Below are 27,085 nucleotides of genomic sequence, written 5' to 3'. Positions count from 1 at the left end.
CAATCACTCTGAAAAACGTCAACCTAATTTCGACTCGCTTAAGGTTTCTGGATTTTAACAGGGGCGTAGTTGATGGTTTACGGAGAGGGGTTACACTCCCCCTCTACTGTTCACTCCCCTCCTTTAAAAATCTCCTTAAATCACGCCTCAGACCACCACCTCATACCCCTCCCTTTCAACCCCATCATCTTTAAACCACCACTATATTACAAAGCATACCAATTTAAGCTGGGGAGTCGTTCGTTCATGGGACTTTCGCCCTCCTCACATACCCATCCCCGCATGACAAAATGAGTTAGCAAGCAGATAACATTGATCTAATGCTGATTAGGCTAATGGAGTATGATATTTTTTTGTTTCAAGTGTTTCACCGTCGACACGTAGCTCATCAAGTTCGTGGCTGGCATGCCATTGTGTATAAGTGCAAAGTGTACTAAGAATGTAATGGACATTTCCACAATTATGTTGAACATAAAAAGCCTCCGTGCCATAGTTTAGAGAAATGAGAAAGGCACAATTGCACCGCTAGGTGGATTAAAACAGGTTTTTATTTTGTGGTCGATTCTGCCACAAATCTGTCGCAGTTTTCTTTTCTTAGCCGGTGGACTTTGACTTCTATTCTTCGCTATGCTATGAGCGTGCTGAAATTCTCAGGGAGTCCAAACAACATCCATAAAGTTTCAATGATCTTCGGAACCGCTTTGGGTAACAGAAATCGACTTCTAACCGCTTCCAATTCCCCTCCACTCAGGCATTCTTGCAGTCACGCTAAGTTTTTGAGATTAGAAAACCCGCAGGTATACGTCGACGTCTCATGACTGCTTATGAACATTGGCCATTCCTCCAGCTTGCCAGCAAAGGTAGACAATATTTTGGAAAGGAACTCGCGCGAGGGCTACTGGGTCTTCGTATGTTTCTGGTGATGGCTTCTTCATCTCTGCATCTCTCCGTCTCTACGTCGAGACTGTCTTCGGTCCTCCACTTCGTCGAAGGTATTTTCCTTGCTTTCGTCACTTCCTTCCGCTTCGAAACTATATTCCTCCTCCTCGGTGCTACTTTCTTCCTCTCCAAACTCTCTTCTGCTTCGCCGCTGTCGTTCTCCTCTTACGAAGATTTTTCTTCAAAGCTATTTCCACTCTCAGACTCCGAAACGTCTTCCATTTTCTTCAATATTTTACTGCTACCACTGTCCTTCTTCCTTGGGCCTTCCGAGTGGCCAAAAGACGTTTAATTTTTGTCTCAACCGATCAGGAAACTTTCTGGCAGTGTCGGCGGACCTCGTACTAGCTTTCTTGCATGCTTGTCATCCACTTTCGGTGTTGAATGCTTACACCCAAGCAGCACCGCTTGTTGACTAGCAGTTTCTACAACAAAATTCGTTGCAAAGAAGCGTACATAAACCATTATTCAACTGATTTAGCAACTAAAAAAGCGCACCAGCAAAAGTTTATGGTTATGCAACCAACCGCGGCCATTGCATGTTGCAAGTGTTGCTTGGGCAGTAGGCTCCTCGAATATCAGCAAGAGTCACTACAGCCAGATCTACATGTCCAGGCTTTTCTTTGCCCGACTTTTTCTTGTCGGGCTCTGTTCTTCCTGGTGGAATATTTTCCGGCTTCGTCTTCTTTTGCTTCTTTTCCATTGAGTCATCTTTATCCACACTTTAAGCATCGACTTTCTGCATTGTACCGCTACCAGTATCCTTGCTCCGCTTCAGCTTCAACAGCAGCAGCTTATCCTCCATTTTCGTCCACATCTCGTCGAATTTCTTCTGGTGGTCCTATTCTTCCGCAAGTTTTTTCTCCATTAGCTCCTTCTCGTACTCGAACTCGCTTGCTTTTCCCGTTCCAGGCGCTGGCGAATTTCAAACAACTGCTGTATCTCCAGCCGCCTCCGATGCAAAGTCTTCACCCGTTTCATTTCCGCCTTCTCTCTCTTCTTTTCCGCTTCGAGCTGTATTTGTACTTCTCTAGCTCTCTAACTTCTCTTCGCAATCCTGGTAGTTCTATGAGACGTTACGCACATCACCGGTAACAGCAGCCCAACCGATATGGTACCATCGCTGACAATGATCCCAACACACCATGTTCGTTTTGTTATTACCCGGACGCACAATGGTAGCCTGAATGTTCAGGATTATCGGGATTAGGGGTTAAAAATTTGCGAAAATTTTCGGATGTGCCTAAAACGCAAAAACAAAATCTCGAAGCAGCTCCTTTGGGCTACAAGTGAACTCAAAAATTTAAAGTTTTTCCCTCCCACTCCAATCTCTTCTATTTCAGGTTATCTTTCTCTAGCATCTTCCGAATCTTCTACCGATCCGAAATCTTCCGGTTTTACTTCCTCCGTCGCAATATTTATTTCAATCAGCTTCCAAAACGACTCTTTTCACACAATTTCTACAAAAATTATCCTCTTGTTTCGCAATTTACTATGAGTTCAATTTGAAGACTTTTTTTCAATAGGCCCAATCTACAAAAGAGAGACTCTCTTTGTTTACTTTCTCTTCCGCGAATTACTTGGTCACTTTTTTGATTTCCCTTCAAATATTTGCATAATAAGCTAGCAAAAACATTGGTCTTTCGAAACATACTGATAAATGTTAAAAAAAAATTATTGTTTTGCAGTAATAATCGGAAGAGAAAGCGCAAAAAAGGACTTTCAATTGCAGATTGGACGTAATGAAAAAAATGTCTTAAAAATTTATGCTTCTCATTAACAAATTTTGAATTAGAGCGAAGACTACACATTAATAAGACTGATATCTCTTTCCTTCCCCCATACAAACGAGAAGCGACAGAGGTTACAGCACCTCTATCGTATGAAGGTAGGAAGCTTAATGTAAAAGTGTATATGTGTGTGCATCACTATGGAAAGTACCACCTTTATCCGCAAGTGGCGTTGCTGTTAGTGTCTCTGGACAGAGTTGCCAGTATTCTTGATATGCAGTCTTTGATTAGAGTCTTTAGTTTTAAGTCCCGCTGACTAACTGCAACCGGTGTGGTGTTTGTTCGATGTCTTCTATGTTGTCATCACAAGGGGGTGTTTACAGTCGGTTTTACTTGGCCGGTGCGTACACCAATCTTGGAAAGCCTCGATGAATTCCAGATACTGTAAATTCTCAAATTGATATGAGAACCGAACATATAACAGTTAAGAAAGGTGTAACAAAGTTGTTGTGAAAAAAAAATAATATTCGCAAGTAAGAGTCAACCCGAATAGATTGGAATCATGCAAAAACTTTACCAAAAATCATTTTTGTTATTATTAAGAACTTTTCATTGATTGTTACCCCTATCGTAGAAACCTATCATAAATCAATGATACCGTGAATGGTATTAATGATAGCATCTATTATATTCGTAGTTCCAACGTTATTATATTCCGAGTTGAACGGGTCGTTAAATATCATTACCATTCAAAAATGTATTTTTTCTCGAACATATTTTTCGTGCTAGGATTCAAGGAATCGTTAGTTTATCGTATTTTTTTTTGCACAATGATAGAGTCCATAATTAAATGCAAGTTAAACTGATAAATGCAACAGTTCGCAGATCGTGTTGTCTGTTCAAATCAATCATTACGACAATCGGAATCATCCCTTGTTTTCAAGAATACACTCTAAAAAATTAATTAATCAATAACCATTTCTTGTATGACTCCTCTATGGTTTTCGAGATAATAACGAAGCTTGATCAATATAAGTTAAGTGTGCATATAAATCTGTTTTATCGACATAGTCGAATTCTGTATCGATAAAGCAGGTTTTCATGCACACCCAAATTCTATTGTTCAAGCTTCGTAATTATCTCGAAAACCATAGCTGAAACATACCAAAAATGGTTATTGTTTAATCAATTTTTTACAATGTACGTTTCCTTGAAAGGGAGAGAATGTGTAGAACTTTTTAAATGGTATCTGCATTTGAATAAATACTTATTGAAGAACCATTTCAAATTCTATCGATTCACAGGACCCGTTTAATTTAATTGAACATTATGATACCACCGACGAACCGACGTGCCACATGGAACAAAAAATGCGTCAGATATTGTCCTAATTGTTTAAATTAAAATACGTTGTTACACAAGCGGCATCTTCGAAATCTTCGTCGATAACACAACAGTACGCAAAAACCAAGGTGTATCGACGTTGTACCAGGTATACTAGAACGAAAAAACTTTCTTAACATGTTGAAGATCGTTTTTGCAGTTTTTTGTTATCCTTTGTATGTACTATCTAACAAAACTGTCCGTTACAAGCAAATAAGTAATAGAATACATGCATTTTTCACGAGTTCTGAATATTATTTTGATGCATACTACAACTACATACGCAGCTGAAAGAATTGCACACGTTCTGTAATATCAACATACTTATCGAGAAAACTGCCCAGTTTTAAACATGGCGGAGCGATCTGTCGCAGTTTGACAGTAGTGATCGCTTCATTTCAAAACAATCGTTATTTTGTATGGGAGACTTTTCGAATGCCTCTGTCATGTCGGTTCGTCGGTGATGGTACTGCCGCTTTATCCAATTGAGCTATTGCCGTGATCTAGCCAGACGCATTTATTTCGCTTCTACATCAATCACCAGAATATCAGTTTAGAAGGTGTTACTGCGTATCAAATGGTTTTTAAAACCAACGATTCTTTACACAAAATATTGGTGTTTGATAAATTCTTTGTTGATTTTTTTACATACCGACTCGAAATACAGGTCTTTGAGTATGATATCAACTCTAGGTTTCTTATACTACATCCTTTTAATTACTTATATAAATTTACTATACTCAGGCAAAAATCATATTAAAATTCATTATAGTACCTTATGTTTTCTTTAAGCAAATTATTTCGAACCGGTATCATACATTTTTTGCTAGTTTATATTATAGAAATGTATTGTGTTAACTTCAATTCGTCTATTATATAAATAAACAAAAAGACACATTTATTGCAATGGTATAAATGGTCTGCATGCAGTTTCAATAACAAATTTTATTTTTGTTAATTAATCTTGATGGTATAGGAATTCCACGAAGATCCGTCCTTAAATATTTAAAATCGTGACCGATCATTTTAGATTCCTATGAAACTTTACACGTTTCACGGGAACATTTTTCACAATCAGTAAGATTATTCAAGAGCATTTTTTTAAAAGGGCGTGTACCATATTTTATTCGATTACCATATTTTATACAGCAAAACTTTCTACGAATGAGTTACAGGGAATGTACATTTCTGTACGAAAAAAATATGCGCTGAAAAAAATGTTGTGTAATATTTCACAAAAACAAAAATTTATGTTAAAAATTGAAATTGCAATAAAACCCATTTTTTTTAAATTTTGTATATTTTGTCAACAAAAATGTAAAGAGAAAAAAAAACATTTTAAATGTGATTGTATGATGCAGAACTTATCGCTAAAAAGGTTTTTCAAAAATAACTTTATACATGCTTTTAAATTTCTTACTAATTGACATACAAAATTGTAATTTTATTACAAAATATGATTCCAAGTATCATTTTAAATCAAAATTCATTTAACAAAAATCTTCCAAAATGCGATATTTTTCGAGATATTTAGAATTTTGTTCTAACAAAAACAGTTAATTCAACTGATTATGCTCTATTTAAAAGTTATTCGCGTTACCCCATCATAAAATGTCAAAAATCTAATGTTTATCGTTTTAATGACATAAGAGAAACTTTTTCAGTGTATTTGGATCATGGAGAAGCTATCAGTAAAAAAGTTTTACCAACAACATTTAACATATTTTTATAATTCATACTATTTGCAGTCAAAAATACAATTTTCGTTTTGAATGTGATTCTAAACGCCATTTTAAATCAAAAGGCTCATGAGTAAGGACACATTCTTTCGTGATGTTACAACGATTTGACGAATCTTCATTCGACAAATATGTTACAACTTTATCAAATGAACGTCTACATCAAAACTTATTACAGATTCGGAAAGTAGACAAAATTTCACGAAAGATTCAATGATTAACATATTTGTCGAATGACGATTCGTAAAATCGTTGTAAACGTCACGAAAGAATGTGTTTCATAACAAAAAAATTCTGATTGTTTTCGTATAACTTTCAAATGGTTTACAATATCGCCTTGATGTCAAAGAGAAAGTTGCAGGAAATGCTATAGGTCTTTTGAAAAACTTGTCTTTGTTGATAGAGAAACGCGAATACCTTCTGAAAAGGTCGTAATAAAATAAAAGAGTTGTGTTGTTAAAACAAAATTTAAAATATCTCGAGAACTACTACATTTACATCTATCACAACGGTAAACGAAACTTTAATGTACCATATCATCAATTAATGTTTGTTGATAATTTTTCTCCTCTGCTGTTCAAATCGTATGATACAATACTTATAAAATGATTGATAATTATATACTGTATAAGTAACGAATGACGAATAAAATGACAAAATATCATACATTTACCTTTCAGTTTATCGTTACTTTAAGTAGTATAATCTAAAAACTATTATGTAAGATTTTTTGAATCGTTTTATAGTAAACGAAGTATATGATTTAGGAAAATTATAACAGGAATGGAAAGTGTATAATTTGACCTATACACTGTAAAATTCTTTTCTATTCGGGAATACGACTAGCATCGTATTTAATATTAATCGATTGAACCGCTTCAGACGAAAGATACGTAAAAGAATAACAGGAACGAGACAGATGCGAAGTCAATTTTGCAAAATTTGTTTTGCGCGACAGACCGAGATAGAAGGTAACAGTTCATCGCACACCTTGCTTTCGATACCAAAAACTTTAATTTAATAATTTGTTAAATCTGTTCTACGCACCCAAAGCAAACCAAAGCATCAACGCAATCATATTTGAATGGAATTCAAAAGTTCTAACGAAGCATTTCAGTCGAGGATTTCGACAAGCTTTGCGCAAATTCCTTCACCCACTCGGAGCTGTGCTACATATCGAAGCATAAACTTTTATCACCTTCAGCAGCCCGACCCGACATTCTCGGTCCCCGGGTTGAATTCATTCCAATTTCCTTCAAAGCATGTCTCATTCCGAGGATCCTTTCTTGACGTAGAATATCAAAGTATGTACTATTTCTGTGCATGGTATGTATCCCCCGGTACTAATTGATTTTCCTTCATTAAACGGTTCAAAATGTTGGCTGCTCCAATACGATTAGAGATTGTCGTATCGGATGGAACATAAAAACACACACCCGCCTACACACACGCACCATCGCCGAAGACTAGTAGGACCTAAACTGAGCCAAACGGAGGAAGCAACACAGAGAAGGTTTAGTTAATAACACCTATTGAAATGAGTACTTCTATGCTGTTGAAATAGACTGGATATTTCGTTACGGGATTTTTGGTGGGCGTACAACAAATTGTCAAGGGTTTGAGGATTAAGTCAATGAGTGGGCCTAGTGCCATTTGAACCTTTAGCCGAACCCACCCAGCAACGTTTCGGTATCATCTACGTGTATAGGAGCTTCATAGAACTACCCAACCCTCCTCCAGGCTATTAGGGAAGCCTTTTTTACCACCTTCCAACAATTGATCGCGAGGGTGTCATCTCCTGTCTGTGCGTGTGTTGATAACGAGGGCAAAGTGTTAATGGAAAGCAGCATCTCGTAACCCCCGGCCAGCACCCATCCACCCAGAATACTTTTGCTCTGCCGAGCTTCTTTCGTCGGCGGGTTTAGATGTTTCCCACCGGTCTCACTAGTGGAAACCTTAAATATTTGCACTGCCGGCAAAATTTAACCTTTCGCGCCCCTTTTTACATAATGCTGATCTACAGCGTCGCGGCTGCGGAGGCAATGATGACGACGACAACACCGGTGTAACCTGTATTAGCCACATCCCTGGGATGAAAATATTATTGTTATTGTTACTGATATGAAACAACCTGGCGCGAAGTGTCGTTGATGGTGATGATGGTGCGGATGATGACAACACTTTCCGCCGCAGTCGGGGATTTTATTGATCTTGTTGAAAGCGAGTTGTCGTTATCAAAGAGATTTGTTGTTACAAGGAAATTGGGAATAATAGCATTGAGATTCTACTTTGTCACCGACAAGTAACGGTATGAAAGGCTTGCCGGTGGCAGCTTCCAAACGACTATCGTTTGCGCGCCTGCCGGCAAAAGGGGAAAGATCATCGCCGCTTAGCAGGCATGTTATCGCAGGAGATTGAAGACACTGGAAGTCGTTCCGGGAGATGTGATTCGTACGATTTGAGGCTTGAGTAGGAGATTTGTTGGGAATTGGCGAATATCATTGAGGTTAAGAAATGATTATCACGGGAAAATTTTCAAGTCTAATTTGGAATGGAGCACATCTCTTAGCTTTGGGGCATGTTTGGACAACAGAAAAAATATCACGTGTTGTCTTTCTTTTTGTCATCGAAGTAAAAGAAAAAAAATATAGAAGCGATTCATCCGGCGTGGCCAACCATTTCCATTAGAAATATCGAAATAACTTATTTTAATAAAACCTTTAGTAAATTAGTAAAAATTGCAGCATTCGTATTATCAGCCTTAAGTGTGTGCTACTTCATTTCGGTAATGTCTCTGACATTACCTACCCAAAAAAATGGAAACCTGGAAACCTCATAATTGCATAACTAAAGGCAATTTAAAGCTATACTTTTGTAAAATCCCGACAAAAAACAAAATTACGTGTTTGTCCAGTATTCCCATATGCACATCGTACACTATGTTCGCTCTGGTTCTGTGCTCATATTAAACCCACACTTCGTGTACGAACTCAAATGCGCTATTTCGTACCTAAACACGTGCACATGTTCGCCTGCACAACTGAACCCCATGTACGTACACGGTGTGCGTACACATCGGTTTGTGGCACCAGTTTTCTCTTTCTCACTCTCATCGTCACTAGCGCTGATTCTTTTTGCCATGAGCGAATCGTTCTCGTGTACGCACCCGGTGTACGTACACGGATGTTTGAACTAGAGTTTGCACATCGTTCGCTTGAGTTCGATGTTCGAGGCGAACTTTTACATCGAGACGAAGCATGTTTAAAGTTGAACACGTGCACGAAATTTTGTACACAGGTATAAAATTGTACATGTTCATGGGAAGTCTGTGTTTGTCCAACGAGCTTTCTGTCGCGTTGTTCTTGTGGTTAAGTTTACCCCCGCACAAATGCGTTTTGCCCTGCGCATTTTTCAAAGTAAAATTTATGAACAATATAATATATAATATTATAATTGTGAGTACAGAGGAAAATGTTGGTCAAATAATATTAATTAAAATCTCGTAATTAATGTTCTATAGCTAAGCGTTTTACCCCATCTTTTTCTAAATAATAATATGCTCAAAACTAAACCAATCAGAGTAAAACTTTTCGTGATTTTCTCCGCATTTTCCACAGCGTGCCTTGTTTCTACAATAAGTCGCTGTAAGCCCAATTGTTTGCAATGACGGCATTTTTGCCTTGCGGCCTAAAAAGGCGAACAGACGCGACACAAAAAAGTAGACCCGTCCAAATAAATCAAAGTTTTGAGCAGCAAATTCGGTGAAAGGTTCGAAATGAGACTGATGAAAAATAAGCTGTTTTCATATACTCCTTCATTTTTCCTGAACGCAATAGCTCTTGCGAAACAGAATTTTCACTAGCCGAAGCAAAGGGTTCTGGAAGGAGCGAACACCACACGTCGCAATTTGGAGACTACACCATCAATCGCTACTTCCCGGGCGGGTACATAGACAAGATATTTCTTCGTACACGGCCAAGTGGTATTTAGTTAAATCTCGCATATATCGATGATGTTAAATTAAAGATTATCTTAGTTTGAGTTTTTTTCCCAGTGATCCATTCCGGGTATAGAGAAGGCGGGCACTTGAATTAGAATGATAATGAGAAGGTGGATATTTAGGCATTAGAAGGTGATATTTATGAAAGATCGCGTAGCTTCAACAAATTTTTAATTATTTCTTCTCAGAGGTCGCTTGAGAATGGGCAAATTTCGTGGAGCGATGGAAGATCAGGAATCCCAAAGGTATTAGCAAACCCTGGTCCAAGAGAATGGATGAGGGTCATGACTTCATTCGGGTGATATCTCAGGTCATTATACGTAGAATGCTCATCTCTGCGCTTATGGTGGCGGTTATGGCGATATTAAACATGTTGTCTAGTCGTGTGCTAAGTGCTCTAGTACCAGATCTTCGTTAAATGAATCCGTTCGGCCTCGTTTCAGTCCAATCCAAGATGCTATGCCAAATTCCTAACTAGCAACTAGCAGCTGGGAAATTGGATTTTGAGATGATTATGACTTTCATTGGTTTAGTTTTCGATAACAATACACTGAACAAAACATTCAGTTTGGAAAAGGAAAAGATTTTTTCAAATAACTTTTTTCTTCGAAAGAATTTTTGACAGTAGGTAGAGAACATAATTACCTATCTTGGAACAAAATTTCATCCAAATCAAAGAAGGAATTTTTTTCGTAAATCGACATTAAATTTAAAAAATCGATTTTTTCAGTGTAGGAGTCGATGAAGAATTCCTTCAATATTTTTATTCGAAAATTTGACTAATTTTGTGAAAATCTTTCCTACAACATTTTTTGGTAAAAAAAGTTTGACCCTTTTCAAAAGACAGTCTAGATAATTTTTGGAAAAACAAAGTATGCAGAGTGACTTTTTGTGACAAAGTTCTCGTGTACAGAAAGTTTCATTAAAATCTGAGAAGGTGCTGCCAACATTTGTTCGAGTTGGCGCGAAATTCGTCACAAGCTTTACGAACTAACTCATCAAATCATCAACAGAAAATCATAATATCAACATTCAATAAGCCAACACCATCTCCTTTACACAACGAAACAACCAGTGCTTATCTAATCGTGAATCGCACCCTCACTACCGCTTGCCAGAGGAAAACGAACCAAACAGCACACGCCAGTTCACCCTTTAATGTGTACACCGCAGTATACACTGAAACGCGCGTCGCACAGTGGCAGATTTTCAAACAAAACCTAAAATGTTACCTAATTTGGCAGAAAATCACGTGTTAAGCTGATTTTGAGGTGCTGAACTCATTTTTGATATCAAAAGTCATACAATATTAAATGCATTTTTCCATACAGTGTCATTGAACCTTTCTTATGACTGCGATCTCTTTTCATGATAGATTTTCTTTTATTGTTCACCAATAGCAATAATATCATAAAAAATGAAGAGCACTACTTTAAATCCATGTATACTAGGGTGGGACAAAAATTAGATTCCTGCTCCGAGCAACTTTTTAGGTTCCATTTAGGTCCTAGAACAACTGTGTAAATTCTTAGCTCGATCAGTGAAACTATATTTTTGCGCCCACCGTTCAAAGTTTATATGGGATTTTATGTGGGAAAATTAACTTTCACAAAATAATTCCTCCAGGAGTCTACCATTGCTTCCTAAAAATAAACCGTTATGTGCTTTTTATGGGAAATTTAACAGAGAAACAAAGTCTCGAAGACCACAAAACGATCTGACGCTTGAGAAAAAAGTTATTCAGTAGAAACTGATTGATGTTCTGACGATTGAAAAATATTCTTTTTTTTCTAGCACCACTGCTATTGGTTGTCCAATTATATGCAATTTCGTTTTGATCTTCTCTTAATGTGTCTAAAATAATTATCTGTACTGGTTGGCCACTTCACAAGATTTTTAAAGGATAAATTGAAGCTTTTTTTGAACATAAAAAAATAAAGTTAAAAAATTTGTATATAATTTGACCGCCAGCAGCAGTGATGCTATGAAAAGTGAAAGTTTCATCAATCTTCAGGGCATCAATCAGTTTTTGCTTAATAACTTTTTCCACGAGCATCAGATCGTTTCGCAGTCTTCTAGACTTTGTTTCCTTGATAAATTTCCTATAAAAATCAGCCATCTGTATATTTTTAGGAGGTAACGGGCGACTCTTGAAAGAATTATTTTGCAAAAGATGATTTCCCCATACGAAATCCCATGTAAACTTTAAACAGCGGGCGCAAAAGTATAGTTTCACCGATCGAGCTTAAAATTTGCAGAGTTCCTCTGGGAGCTAAATGCGACACAAAAAGTTACTCGGAGCAAAATTTTATTTTTTTCATATAACCGTGTCCCACTCTAATGTATACTATGTGACCGTTCCGAGATGTTTCGTCTGATTGTACAAAGTATATTAGCGAAAGATTTTTTGAGCTGACCACCTCAAACATAATTTAACGAAAAAGTCATAGTTCTGAGCAAGTTTAGCGAAAATATTATAGCCGCTAACCAAGTTCATTCGTTTCCCTACAAAATGAAACTAATTGTGATAAAATCGGACCAAAATCAAGAGAGCAACAGTGCATTTGAAATGAACATAGCAATGCTAGTTTCGGAAATGAAAATCATTATGTATAAAGTCTGGACATTGCTACTTTTAAACTGATGTTAAAAATCGTGTTCTTTTCCCAATGTATCAGATCATTTTTTAAAATACATCATTCAATACATGAAAAATTTAGGGAAAAAATAAAATATCAATATTTCAACTTTTTTAGGTTTTGTTCGGCTTCCAGCCACTTTGCGCCGTGGTGAATTTATCTGTACACGCATCTGACGCCACATATAATTTAAAGAGCAAGAGAGCGCAGTTCTCTCGCACCAAACCAACCCATCGCCAACCCATTTATTCAGTTCCAAAAGAAAGAGATTTTTGCTTTTTCTGTGGTGTGGCATTATTGTATCTTCTGTATATGCATGAAACTGGCACGCCAGTGCAATATTAGAATGAAGTGCTATCAGCGCCTGGTGGCAGTCTGGGGATGTATTACCTACCATCGAAGAATGTGAGCTGACATGAAACGCAACAGCTGCTGCACTTACAACGTCAGAACACAAACTAACGATTTTTTCTTATGTTCCCTTTTTATACGTGTCACAGTTCATTCGATGACAAAGGTGCAGTCCTAGCCAATCATGGATGAGATAATTACATTGTTGTGCATACTTCCTATCAGATAGCGCAAAAATCTTATTTTTTTCATTCAGTAGAACGGCAGATATTCACGTTTGAATAATCAGGTAAAATTCTGGCAGAAAATTTTGAAACGGGACCCCTATATTGAAACGTTAGATGTATTTTACTTCAAAACGGATTAAACCCGGTTTGGGTGGCTCTCATCGTTGATGGTGCCTTTGGTCACGAATGGTTCACTACGTTTTCCACAAGTTATATGGCCCGCCAGATCAGGTACTTCGAATTTCTACCGCTTCTTTCACTTCAAACGGCCATTTATAGTAAATTTGTTCTCACCCAAAGGCGAACGAATGATCGAGGTTAAAGTCTCAATGAACAATACAATTGTCCTTATCCGTGATATCTGTTCCGGTATCTACTTAACTTCTGCTTTGATATGATCTCATCATGAAAGACGCAACAACACTCTGCTGGCAAACGTCAAGATTTTCGAACTGTGTTTGAAAGGAGCAATCAGTGCTTTCTCGGTTTTTCTTCGCGTTGGTCCCGCTTTTCGCCCAGTTTCTGGCTTCTGGTCTACAGTCATCCGTTTCGAGAACGACTTGCAGGACCTTTGGGACGGTTGAATAATGTATATTTAACAGTTTTCCTAAGGTGCGATGCGATAACCCAGGACTTTGCTTGTTGGTGAAATTCGTTCGAGAACGGTTCGCTAATTTTCTTCCATCTCGACCGAAATCTAACTGACAACTGCACAACTAAGCGGATATAAACAATACACTCCAAAGAGAAATAAATTTTGCCCTTTGGATAATTTCGATCAAGTATGAAAAGCAGCGCAATTACCAGCGACTCACTCTGTCTCTGACTCAACGAAACGCTCGATTATCGCGGGATTGAAAATAAATCGTCGTCTAATCGCCACTTTCAAGCCAAAAATCCCCTTTTTAAATTAATAAACAGATTATGCTTCCTATGGTGCTTATCAGCTCCTGCGTCAAAAATTTATCAAAATTCCAGACGATAGACTAATACCATAATTCCGATCATTGGCCTAACTAGGGGATCGTCTGGTGGCAACTTCTGGTGACAATATGTCCTGGCCGAGTCAGCACGATGTGAAGCTAAACTTGGTCTATCCACAATCCGGAGTAGGCGCAATCGTAACCTACGTACAGATCAATGTTAGTCAATCGTCGAACACCGGGAAAGCCTACGTAGTGGCCGGAGGTATTGGCCAACGCTTCGTTAACCTGAACGTTGAAGCGTACAGCACTACATTCTTCAACTACAGCGCACAGGTGTATGGTTTCTAGTTCTCCACATTCAACTGCAAATAGATACCTATTTAACTGCTTCATGCCCAAGTTTTTTTTATTTTGATTATAGAGGTTTTAACCTGAGGGTCATTTGCCTCTTCGGGTTAGAAAAATCTCTAACCCTATGTGCGGGGTTGGGACTCGAACCCAGATGAGCTGCGTACAAGGTAATTGATTTACCAACTATGCTATACCCGCCCACTATGCCCAAATTGTTTGTAAACAACAGCGTATTTAAACAGCTATAACATTTGGTTTATGCATGAATGGCTCACAAAAATAAGCAAGCCTAATAACTGGAACTATAAACTTCCATTTAAGCTTTAATATCCGTAGAACTGAAGTTATTGAAATAAACCTAATTGCACAATTTCGTTCAAAGAGTCACCTTGAAGAGCCACTTTTTTGTGCCTCCCCTCACTGGCAAGTAGGTAGGAAGGCGAATCAAACTACAATTTAGATAAAGTTAGATCGAAAGAACGTTTTTAAAATGTTTTTTGGTTGCTTTCTCTGCTTTCGTGCGCATGGGACTAAGATTCACACTAAAGAGCCTCTTTATTTCTACTCTTTGAGGTGTGTCGTCTGAACATTTTTTTTAAGTGCGACTTATGGTTCTAACGTTATTTACGAGTTTGTTGAACTTTTTCTTAATATTTCCTAATTTTTAAAGTAAAATGAGCGTTTGGTCAAGAATTTGAGCAGGATTAAGCAATTTTACAAATATCATTCTAGTGGAACTTAAAGCCTGTTAAAAATAAATGAAAATAGGCACTTATTAGTTTAAATCGGATGTAAATTGTGAAAGTTATTCAATTTTTTGCCAAAAAAAATTTCTTTTAACTATCTCCGGGTCAACTTATTAAACCGTCTCGATCCCAATTTTTCCAGGGCTTGTTTCATAATATATCAGGGATTCTCCGTAAGAACTCTGTCAAACAAATAAAATGAAGATTTTTTTCCATTATTCGCTGTGTGCCAACATAAGAAGATTGTGACCTAGGTCACGCCTGTATCCATTTTACTGTTAAATATTAATCTATATACGAACGAACGCCGACTTAGTACCAAACCTTGATTCGAATAGAGTAGGGATCTGACCCAAGTTTGTATTCAGCGTTGTTTGGTTATATGTGATTTGCTTTGAAAGTGAGGTAAGAAGGATTATGTTTCCTCGTCTGGACAGAGCCATAGCGTAGTCTTCTGGTACCCTTGATGGAGACTCAGTTTTGCGCCCCTGTTAACTTTTACTTTCTTTTTCAGTTAGCCTTTCGAACAATGTATTATAATGTGGGAGTGACCGGGGCTGATTGACCGAAGGGGCAGGTTGGCCGAATGCCTTTTATGAAAAGGCTATTATGCGCAGTAGTGGCATCTATAGTGATTTTGGTGGGGTATTAGGTCACCAATTCTGTTTCTGAAAAATAACATGTGTAACGCGAATCAATTTACATCCGATTTCCAATAACTTTGTACTGCTAGAAAAGCTATTCAAAACCCAACAAAATGGTATAACGATTACCAGTGTAACCTTATATTATAGGTTGGCCGAGTTCTATGCGGGGCTGGTTGGCCGAGTTGTAAATTTAGTGTAGAGTAATGTGCACTTTGATATTTGTGAAATGCCAACCTTTTTGCCTTTCTCATATAGAAAGGTTATGCAATCACTCTGAAAAACGTCAACCTAATCCCGGCCCGGAGGATCGAGTGTCATATCCCATTCGACTCAGTTCGTCGAGATCGGAAAAAGTCTGTATGTGTGTGTGTATGTGTGTGTGTGTATGTGTGTATGTGTGTGTATGTGTGTTTGTGTATGTATGTGCGTATGTGTCAAATAATGTCACTCATTTTTCTCAGAGATGGCTGGACCGATTTGCCCAAACTTAGTCTCAAATGAAAGGTGCAACCTTCCCATCGGCTGCTATTGAATTTTGGATCGATCGGAATTCTGGTTCCGGAAGTACGGGTTTCAGAGTGCGGCCACACAGAAATTTCTCATAAAAACTATAGGAAAAATTAAAAATAGAATTTTTATTTTTGATGCTAAATGTATTCAAGATGCATAAAACGTCGAGATTTGATGCAAACACGAAAAAAATTTGACGAAGATTCACTTTTTTGGATTTTGCACATTTTTGCCTTTCTCATATAGAAAGGTTATGCAATCACTCTGAAAAACGTCAACCTAATCCCTAACCTAATTTTTTTTTCGACTCGCATAAGGTTTCTGGATTTTAACAGGGGCGTAGTTGATGGTTTACGGAGAGGGATTACACCCCCCCCCCCTCTACTGTTCACTCCCCTCCTTTAAAAATCTCCTTAAATCACCCCTCAGACCACCAACTCATACCCCTCCCTTTCAACCCCATCATCTTTAAACCACCACTATATTACAAAGCATACCAATTTAAGCTGGGGAGTCGTTCGTTCATGGGACTTTCGCCCTCCTCACATACCCATCCCCGCATGACAAAATGAGTTAGCAAGCAGATAACATTGATCTAATGCTGATTAGACTAATGGAGTATGATATTTTTTTGTTTAAAGTGTTTCACCGTCAACACGTAGCTCATCAAGTTCGTGGCTGGCATGCCATTGTGTATAAGTGCAAAGTGTACTAAGAATGTAATGGACATTTCCACAATTATGTTGAACATAAACAGCCTCCGTGCCACAGTTTAGAGAAATGAGAAAGGCACAATTGCACCGCTAGGTGGATTAAAACAGGTTTTCAAAGCAAAATTTGATATTGTGCTAATATTGATGATTATAAGGAAAAATATTCACTAGAAATAAGTAATAAAAATAATTTAAAATTATTATTGTTAAATTATTAAATAGAAATAAGAGATTAGAATCATTAAAAGTCGGAAATTGGTTATAAAAAAGTTGATTCCGATATTTTATGAATTAAATGCCAAGCAGGTTTCAGAGTTTCTGGCGTGTGCCGCTTCAATCCAGATTTTTTTCCTCCTGAGGAGTTTCTGGCAGGATTTGTCATAGATCGACCCAACCCCGAACAAAACTCTTCCCAAGGCGAGTGCAAGATCTGATTCGAAGAAGTGGCAAGTTCGTAAACGCTGATCGTCTCAAATTTTGACCGATTGCCCAATAAAAGCAGTATTGGAGGAATAGAAAAATGAAATCAAACGTAAGCGTACGCTGGCGGAAGAAAAAAATCAGCGAGAGCTGGTAAAAAGTTCACTAAAGCCGCCAAAGGTAAGTCCAAAAAGGTTAAAAAGACTAAAAAGTGGAGAGTGGATTTTATTTTCCTAACCTATATACGAAAAAATGATATATTTTTTTGAATTAAAAGTTTTCCACTGGTACAATTGACGTGTTTAACTTATTTTACCAAACTTGGCCAACCTACCCCAGCCCTGGGGTTGGTTGGCCGATTTTTCTTTCCGCATTTGTTTTCTAATAGCTTTTTCCCTGATTTTTTTTATGAATGAAAAAATTACATGTGTACTCAAGGGTTGTATCTTTATGACAGCGCAAACCGGTTTTCCAAAAGTCTAACCAAAATGAGTACAGAAATTCCTAAAGCAAAACTCGGCCAACCCGCCCCGGTCTCCCCTATATATGATAGACTTATCTTGACCAAGCTCATTTCAGCGCTCTCCTAAGGCTGCCGTCCGAGCCGTGAGTCTCGTATGTTTGTACAATGTGTAAAATTAAAAGTGAAGCAACTACAATTGCTTCTTGTCCGACGAATCATGTTGGAGCAGTTTGCTGCTGCGTGTTTAACTTCTTTTTCTTGGGGAGTTGAATCATTCGCTGCATTAGCCACTAAAATTCGAGGGTAAATCGGCCTGCCTTCTCTTGCGTCCACGTCCGTTTCGTCATCGCTACGACATCGCCAAAATCATTTTAATGACCTCGCCTAAAATTTTAAAATTTGTTGACGTTGCTAATTGCCCATCGCTTTCCTGTTGTGCATGTTCGGATGCTCTTGTTGGTGTTTTATTGTCCTTACGAGCTTCTAGTCTTTTTTGGAGTTAACTGCTGTGTTGCTTGTGCTGGCTTTTGATTTGCAGACATAAGATGCGGACGTTGTTGAGTGAATGTTTATTTTTTTATGATCCGCAATGAATATTGTAGTGATCGTTTGAAGTTTTCATAAGGATATTGTATGTTGGAGTTTCTGGTAGTAGACAACTTTTGCTTAACAGCTGCGTAGGGGTTTCCCTTGTGGTGGCGTCTGACTACAGAATTGGCACATTGAGTTCTGCCCCGGATGTGTAACCAGCGTTTTGTGAGTATATTGAACTTCATTGATTTCATTAGAAGAGTCAGAAAGGAAGGGATAGGTTTCATAGAACGCATTATCAACACACGAACACGTTATTTAATTACAGGATAAGTGGTAAGTGGTGCCAGATCGTGCAGTTGCACCTCGATGCCAGATTTTGCAGTCGTATCTCGATTAAACTTAAATCATATTCAACATTAACACTCATCGCACCGTAACGGTTAAGTAGAAACAACGATATTTTTCTACTACATAGTAGACACATACACTCCCTGTTTCTACTGCACCCTGGATCTACACGAGACCCCCCAGACCTACTGCGAGTTTGGGAGTCTTGCTAGGATTTAGTGGGGTTTGGATTGGGGTTTACTAAACCTCTAGAAAAAGCCATAACTCCGAACGCAGCTACGACGGAAGCGAGTCTGTGTCAACTTTGAGATGAAAAGCGTGCTGTTCTACTCCCTGAATGAGGAAGGATGACACCGACTTGAAATGGCGGGGGGGGGGGGGATCTAACAGCACGGCTGCCTCCGTCCCGACAAAATCCTGGCAGGTCTCCGAGTACGTTCAAAACATGTCACCGTTTAGTTGGTGGTACTGGGTTCGGCTAGATCATTCCAGATTCCACACCGATCCGGCTCTGAACACTACTTATTGTCAACCCTAGCATGACCTCCCTGCTTCATAGATAATCATGGGATCACGAGAGGCGATTACATACAACCAGCAGTGATAGCGGCCCGGAGTTAGGACCCTACAAAATGGAGAAAAACAAAGGAAGTCACACATACGGAACAGTCGCTGCAAACCAAACGTTGATATGGTTTGGTGAGGTTACCACCACCACCAGCTACTGAAGTCATTCAGCAAAAACACAAAGAGAGGAAGTAGCAGCAACAGGAGCTGCAGCAGCAACAACAACCAGAGCAGAGCGGGATGAGTTACACCCCATAGAAGCTAAAAGTAGTGACAGCGAAGAGAAGTAGTTGGTAGAAAAGGACCAAAAATTTAAGCAACCAGAACATTAAGCAGATGGTTTTCAGAATCCGAAAGGAGCTAGTGTCTGCCGGGAAGGAGTATGACACGACAACGCGGAGGGCTGATGTAGCTGAGCGAGCATTGGCATCAGCTAAGGTCGCTGACTTCCTAGAAGTGTAGTAACGCTCCAAGTGCTCTGGTTTCGGACATTTGGCAGGAGAGTTGGGCAATAGAGCAACCAACACAAGAGAGTGTATCCTGTGGGAAACTCTAGCGAAGTTAGGTGTACGATTGTGCAATGAAGGTTCAGTTAGCACATTTTGTAGAGTTGGGAAGGAGTCTATCATCGACGTCACATTCTGTAGTCCTTCATTGACAGTGAACATGGATTAGAGAGTATGCGAAACGTATACGCATAGCGACCGCCAGGCGATTCGCTACCGTATTGGTGAACGGAACCCTACTGCAGCACGGAGAAGGATAACCGACGAGCGAAAGTGGAAGACGAAAGCCTTCAACAAAGACCTCTTCGTTAAGGCACATCGGTCGAGCAACGGGACCGAGAACGTGGATTCGGCTGATCTAATTAGAAGAATTGTGGCGGATTGTGACTGGAACATCACAAGGGACGACGTCTAGCTTACTGGTGGAACTAGACGCTCAGTACGATACGCGCTGCTTGGCTCAGAGCCAGAAAGCGGTCTCAGAGCGCAGGGCTTCGTTCCGGGAAGCTAGGGTCGCTTAAAACGGAAGATCAGACTTAGCAAATCAGATTGCCACAAGGAGCTGTGCTCATAAGTAGACGCTAATCCCTGGGTCGACGCGTACCGAGTCGTGATTACGAAAATGAAGGGATCGATGACGCCAGCTGAAATGTGCCTGGGTAAGCTGGAGATAATAGTTCAGGGTCTCTTCCCGAAGCACGGTCCAACTATCTGGCCACCGACAGCGTACGGTGAAGAAGAAGGAGCAAACACGGACGATTGGCAAGTGACTATCGATGAGCTCGCAAAAGCATCCAAGCGCCTGAAAACAAAGAATGCCCCTGGTCCGGATAGAATACCAAACGTGGTCCTGAAAACTGGTGTTGTTACCAAAGCCAGGAAAATCACCGGGCGATCCGGGCTAGTCTGTCTGCTAGATACACTCGGAAAACTCCAGGAAAGAATAATCCTTATCAGGTTGATGAAATGCATAGAGGGTGAGCGCGGACTGCCCAAGATGCGGTTCAGACTCGGCAAGGGAGCATCGACAGTGGATGCAATTCAGACGGTGCTAGAGAGTGCTGAGAAAGCATCTAAGCGCTTCACAGAATGCGAGTTCCCGACGATCTATACCAGACCTTGAACAGCTGCTTCCAGAAAAGAATTCTACTGTACGAAACGAGAGAAGGGCAGAAGTCAATGTGAGTCACCGCGGGCGTTCCTCATGGCTCCATTCTCGGTCCAACACTTTGGAACGGAATGTACGATGGGGTCTTAACACTTAACGGCTGACCAGACAAGTGAAACTCGTGGGTTGCGCGTACAACGAGTCACTAGCAGTGGTGGGTGAAACACTCGAAGAAGTGGAGGTGTCGGTGACAGAGAGAATAGACGCGATCGAGAGCTGGATGAACGGGGTCAAGCTCAAAATAACTCACCACAAGATGGAGTTACTGTTGGTCAGCAACTGTAAAGCGGTTCAGCGGATGTAAATCGATGTCGGAGGGCACGTGATTGCACCGAAGCGTGCACTGAAGCAATTGGAAGTGATAATCGACGACCGGTTGAACTTGAACAACCACGTCAAATACACCTGCGAAAGGTCGGTGAATGCAACTAACGCAATAGCGAGAATCATGTCAAACGTCGGCGGTACGGGAACCAGCACGAGACGTCAGCTATTCAGTATTTCGTCATCGATACTCCGATATGGGATTCCTGCCTGCGGTGCGGTGCATGGAGGACATGGAATGCTATCAGCGGAGAAATGCACGTAATGTAAGGAGAATGGTCCGAGCGGACTCGTTGGCAACATGGCAGCAAAAGTGGGACAACGGGGTGAAAGGAAGGTGAAGCTACCGACTCATCCCAAATGTGTCGGCTTGGGTGCATAAGAAGCATGGAGAGGTGAGCTTCCATTTGACGTGGTTTTTGTCCGGAACGGATGCTTCCGGAAGTACTTATATCGGTTTGGTCATGGTCCCTTTACCCGGAGTCTGTGAACGTGCAAGAGACACCGGAACACGTTGTTGTCGCTGAAAGAGCAGATCTAAGACTAGAGTACAAGGCGGGAAGGACTGCATTTAACAAGGAAGCTCAGTAAGAAAGCTTGCCTAGAGGAGCTTTACCACAACGTCAATTCAAGTCCGTGAGGCGACGCCTATAGAGCTGCCATGGCGAAGATAAGAGGACCGGCAATACCACCGGATAGGTTCCCGGAGAGGATGACGGTCATCGTAGAAGCGTATTTCCACAGCATGAACCAACAGCCTGGCCCCCACGCCACGCGGGACTCAGTATGACGACGTAGAACAAGCTCGGTAACCCACGAGGATCTGATAGTTCTGGCAAAAGCCTTGAGAACCAAGGAGGCCTCGGGACCATACGATATCCCTAACGTAGTCCTAGAAACAGCAATCCTAACGAACCCAGATATGTTTAGGACCGCGTTGCAAAAGTGCATCGAAGATGGTGACTTCCCTGATATCTGGAAGCGACAAAAGCTGGTGCTGTTGCCGAAGCCAGGCTAGTCTCCTGGAGATCTTTCAGCGTACAAACCGATATGTCTGTTGGATACAGTCGGCAAGGTGCTTGAAAGAGTAATCCTTAACAGGCTTGCAACATCCACGGAGGGTGAGAATGGTTTATTCAGTATGCAGTTCGGTTTCCGGAAAGGTGGATTCCACTGTGTATGCTATACGAACGATCGTGTAAACTATGGAGGCTGTGCAGAAGCAAAAGAGCCGGAAACCGTTACTGCGGAATGGTTACACTGGATGCAAAAAACGCCTACAACATCACTAGTTGGGCCGCAATCGCCGATTCGCTGCACAAAATGAGAGTTCTCAAGTGCCTCTGTAAGATTCTGCGGAGCGACTTCTAGAACCGGCTACTGATCTACGAAACTGACGCCGGAAAAAGAAGTTTAACCGTAATAGCGGGCGCTGCACGGCGTTCCATACTCGGCCCAACTCTTTGGAATGCTACGTACGACGGAGTGCTGAAGCTGAGCCTCCCCAGGGGGGGGGGGGTGAAGATTGTCGGTTTTGCGGATGACGTGATACTCCTAGAGATCGGCGAATCACTAGAGGAAGTTGAAGTACTCGCAACGGAGGCGATAGATGCTGTGGAAGACTGGATGAGCGAGAAGAAGCTGACGTTAACTCACCACAAAACCGAGATGGTTTTGATAGGCAACCGAAAGGCAGTGCAGCAAGCAAGCAAATCGATTGGAGAGTGTGTCATCAAATTATAGCGGGAAGTTAGACAACTGGGAGTCCTGGTAGACGACCGGCTTTAATAGCCACATCGACCACGCATGCAGTGATTTCGGCACTATCTCGGATCATGCCCAACAACTCGGCAATCAGCAGTAGTAAAAAACGAGTACTGGCGAGTAGAGACCTACAGTTTTGCTCAGATACGCAGGACTTGCTTGGGTGACGGCACTGCAGACGAAGTGGAACACATCTTGGCTGAACAGTACGTTCTGGCTGATGGTCCTGTGGGTGGCTAGCGGGGATCGAACTATCTCGTCACAGGCAGCTTGCATGATAGTGGGATAACGCTGTAACCGGTAGGGGACCATTCATAAATTACGTAACGCTTTTAAGGGGGATGGGGTACAAGTTGTGACATTTTGTGACATAGGGAAGAGGGGGAGGTAGCTAGATTATTACATAACATGTTTTCACCGAAAATTTTTTTTCTATGAATTTGTTACATAACAGGGGAGGGGGAGGATGAAGAAATTTGGGACAATTTGTTATATGGAAGGAGGGGGAAGTCAATTTTGGACAATTTTGCGTTACGTAATTTAGTCGTCGAGTCGTCGGAGCACCGATGAGCCGAAAGTTACACTCCAACCGGATTCGCCGGATCGACCTTGACACTTAACAAATCAGTCTGCGGAAGAGAGATAAAGTAGAACACAGGGTGCGACCGAAGTAGGCTGGATCCACTGCCGGCGACTATTCCGAATAATCCGTAGCGAATCATCGGCTTGAATTATCGGAGCACCAGTGAACCGAACGCAGTCCTCATCCCGGAATCGCTGGACAGACTTCGGCATTCTGCTGGACTTCATCGAAGCAAGAATAACGCGTCCGTTAACGGTTGCGGGAGACATTCTTTCGTCGGGGAACTTTTCGCCGATGTAGGCTAGCTCCACTGTCGGGGACTACGCCGAGTAGCACCGAACCACCAAAATAGGGTCGTCGGAGCACCAGTGAAGCGGAAGCCACCCTCCAACCGGAATCGCTGGATCGATTACGGCATACAACTGGACAACGTAGAGAGAAGCGCATGTAGAATATCATGCCGTGCAGGACTGATATGGCCAGCGAAATCTAGCACTACCAGCTAGATCTGTAATCAAGTGAAGTGCATTAGCGTGCCTCCCCCGAAGTAGTCATTTCAAATGGAATCCGGGGGATCATGCAAATGTCGGACTCCTTGGTGGAGTTTAGAGGAGTAGGGTTCAGAATTATCTTTTCTGTTCAGAGTCCCTCACTTTGGCACACGATGGACGAAATCGGTAGTATGGTATAACTACTGCGCGTGTCGGCGTAAAAGCTTTACCACCAAGTTAAAAAAAACACGATTGACCTTGATAAAAAACTTTGAAGGTTTCTGCGAATTCTAAACATTTCTTTTACATCAAATGTAAAAATCCATCGTGGGAAAACACTGATATGTTCATGACTATGATTGGTCAAATGCATATTGTTAACCAAATAACTGTTCAATTCATTTACCTGGAGTGAACTAATAGAGAGAAAGTTGACAACTCAGTTGTAGGCGAAGAAATATTTTTCACGCTCAATTGGATCGGAATATGAACTAATTGAAGTTGAAGTTTACCTATTAATTAATAAATTTTACAATTTTATCACCCACTGGTAATGCTGAATCCAGTTACAGCAATCCGTTATTTATTCCATTAATCCCATTGTTCCATGGTCGTTGAGCCAGTGGTGATGAAAAAAAAATCAGACTCGAGCAGATTACCGTGGTAGAATAATAAATGAAAAAGGCTGGATTAACGGGAACCGGATTAAAAAATCATCAACTCCAAAAGGACCACTTACCGCGGCTGTATTCCCGTAATTTCATTTCGCCCATCTCAGCTCACAAAACCCACCCAGACACAGTAATTACCAAGGGTTTGACTGGAGGCAAACATTTCATTTGCGTTGGATCGCTGTTTACAAAGGTTACTACTCTAAATTAAGTAGCGGTAAAAACATTTGTTGAATGAGCTAATGTACTCTTGCAATCCTCGACATGCTCTCAGATTATTTCGAGATACACCAGCACTGACAGTCACAATAAAAACTCCTCCAGTTTGCTGATGTGCCATGTTATGCTTCCTCATTGTATTTTTTCGGAACATATTTTAACATCCCGTACCCACGTACCAGCCACCCCAAACATACACATATGCGGTCCGTGTGAGTTCTCGGTGTCCGATCCCTCGAGGGACATGGAACGAGCCATTCGCCTTTTGTTCATATGGACGGACGGAGCGTATCGCCAATGTGGAAAAAAAATAAACTTTTACTTTGCGCTTGCTCATAATGGGGAAATATTTAATAGATGTTTATGCTAATGGAACAGGGTATTTCCGTGCCGTAAATTCACTCGGCATCATTGGCGGTTGAAAGCGGCCGCGGGAACCTTCTGAGCGCGCGGTCGACGTTCCGCAGCGAGGAAGGGGCATTTTTATGTTATATCCTTTGCCCCAAGGGCCTGCGGGAAGTATTTAGGTCACATGTCTGCCATGCCGCAGATGGGTGATAGTTAAAACTAGACTGAATAACTGCCGTTTCTTTCGTGGTATGTTTTTGTATGCTGAATATTTTGGCTACAGGTTTACCCAATTAAAGCTGTTGCTACTATCTCGTGCTGAGGTAAACTTTAAATATCCTAATGACGGTATCCTTAAAAAGCACCTAATCAGCTAATTGTAGCTAATAAAACACCCAACTTAGAAACGCCAATATTTATTCATTCCAAAGTGACTTACTTGCCGAGAAAAGGATGACATCTCGCTAGCCACTTCCGGCCAGCATGTCATCCGGATCCCAAAGGGTCACTTCAAGTTCGCCAAAAAGGTGCAATTAATTGTGCTTTCAGTAATAAATTATCCCATCTCAAATTTAGCAAAGAAAGGTCAGGACAAGGTTTGTTCCCTCTGAAAATGGTGGTCGTCGACAAACTTAGAATTCAAATAAACCTGTTCGCTTCAGTTTTTCCCCATTCCCCAACTTCAACAATTCAATTTGGAACCCCTTGGACTCTTCTTTAGTCGTTTGAAGAATTATAATTACTTGCGAGATACCTTTTCCGCTGCCAGTTTCAACGATGAAAACACCATCTTGACATAAACAATTTTTCACTCTTCTTTCGTCTTTTTATCTTATTTATTCTAATTTAATTCCATTTTGTATTTCAGACATCCGAGGACGGCAACAGCACGGTGTCGTCCCTCAGCTTCACACCGAAGCGGGATGACCATGGCAAAAGCCTCGTCTGTCGGGCCACCAACGAGCTGGTCAAACGGGGGACGAAAGAGGTCTCCGCGAAGCTAAACGTCTTCTGTGAGTATATTTGCAGCCAATAAATTGTGCGGCTTTTTTCGACTAACCAAGGGTTGAAGTGATAATGAGTGTGTTGCTGGATCTTCTATTCAAATAGATAAAAACATGACAAAATGTCGGACTAACGTTTCAAATATCTCAGTACACAGAATTTGATTTTTTTTTTGTTGCATGCTAATGCTGCTCGAGGAAAATATCTTCCCTTCGTTTATTTGCTAGGGGCGAACCATTTTTGCAGCAAACTAAACGGAATCGCCCCATCTCAAAGGGCCACCGTCGAAAAGGTGCTTTCAAATGCAAATGAACCGTTTAATTTTATGCCTTATCTCTTTATCAAACATAGGCCGTTCCGTTTCCGCCGGAAAAGGTGACTTTAGGTTTTTTATGCTTTGTGTACCTTTTTCACTGCGTATTCATTTCGAAGGGTACCTTTGGGTGACCAGCATTCGGCAGGATTTTATTACTTTACCCATACGAATCGAACAATTTATTCCGCCAAAACAGTTTTCAACGGTAGGTGAGCCATTTTCGGCAGTTCGAGTAGGATGAATGGTGGTTTTTTCTTCTCGGAAAGGACCATCAATTCGGATGGTGATATTTGTTTTCCGCTTCCGCTTGAAGTTATGGTTCGACACAATTGGGGTTGAGCAGCTGCTTTGGTGGTGCAAAGAGAATGACGATCGGGTTTCTACCTGTCCTAAATACTGGTAACAAATGGAGCACGTGAGCTAGAATGAACAAGCTATTTGTTTGCGGTGGATAGTT

The 27,085-nt window shown here is 40.7% G+C and overlaps 1 protein-coding gene across 2 annotated transcripts in view; it reads left to right on the top strand.

Annotated features, from left to right (window-relative positions):
• LOC131684694 (B-cell receptor CD22) overlaps positions 1 to 27,085 on the top strand; it is a 1,114,748-nt gene that overhangs the window by 588,706 nt on the left and 498,957 nt on the right. For both annotated transcript variants that reach the window (XM_058967793.1, XM_058967794.1), the window contains exon 9: positions 26,176 to 26,320. In XM_058967793.1, coding sequence (XP_058823776.1) covers positions 26,176 to 26,320 — 145 coding nt within the window. The remainder of the gene's footprint in view (positions 1 to 26,175; positions 26,321 to 27,085) is intronic.

Source organism: Topomyia yanbarensis, chromosome 2, assembly GCF_030247195.1.
Source record: "Topomyia yanbarensis strain Yona2022 chromosome 2, ASM3024719v1, whole genome shotgun sequence".
Taxonomy (NCBI): Eukaryota; Metazoa; Arthropoda; class Insecta; order Diptera; family Culicidae; genus Topomyia; species Topomyia yanbarensis.
This window is presented reverse-complemented; position numbering and strand designations above follow the sequence as displayed.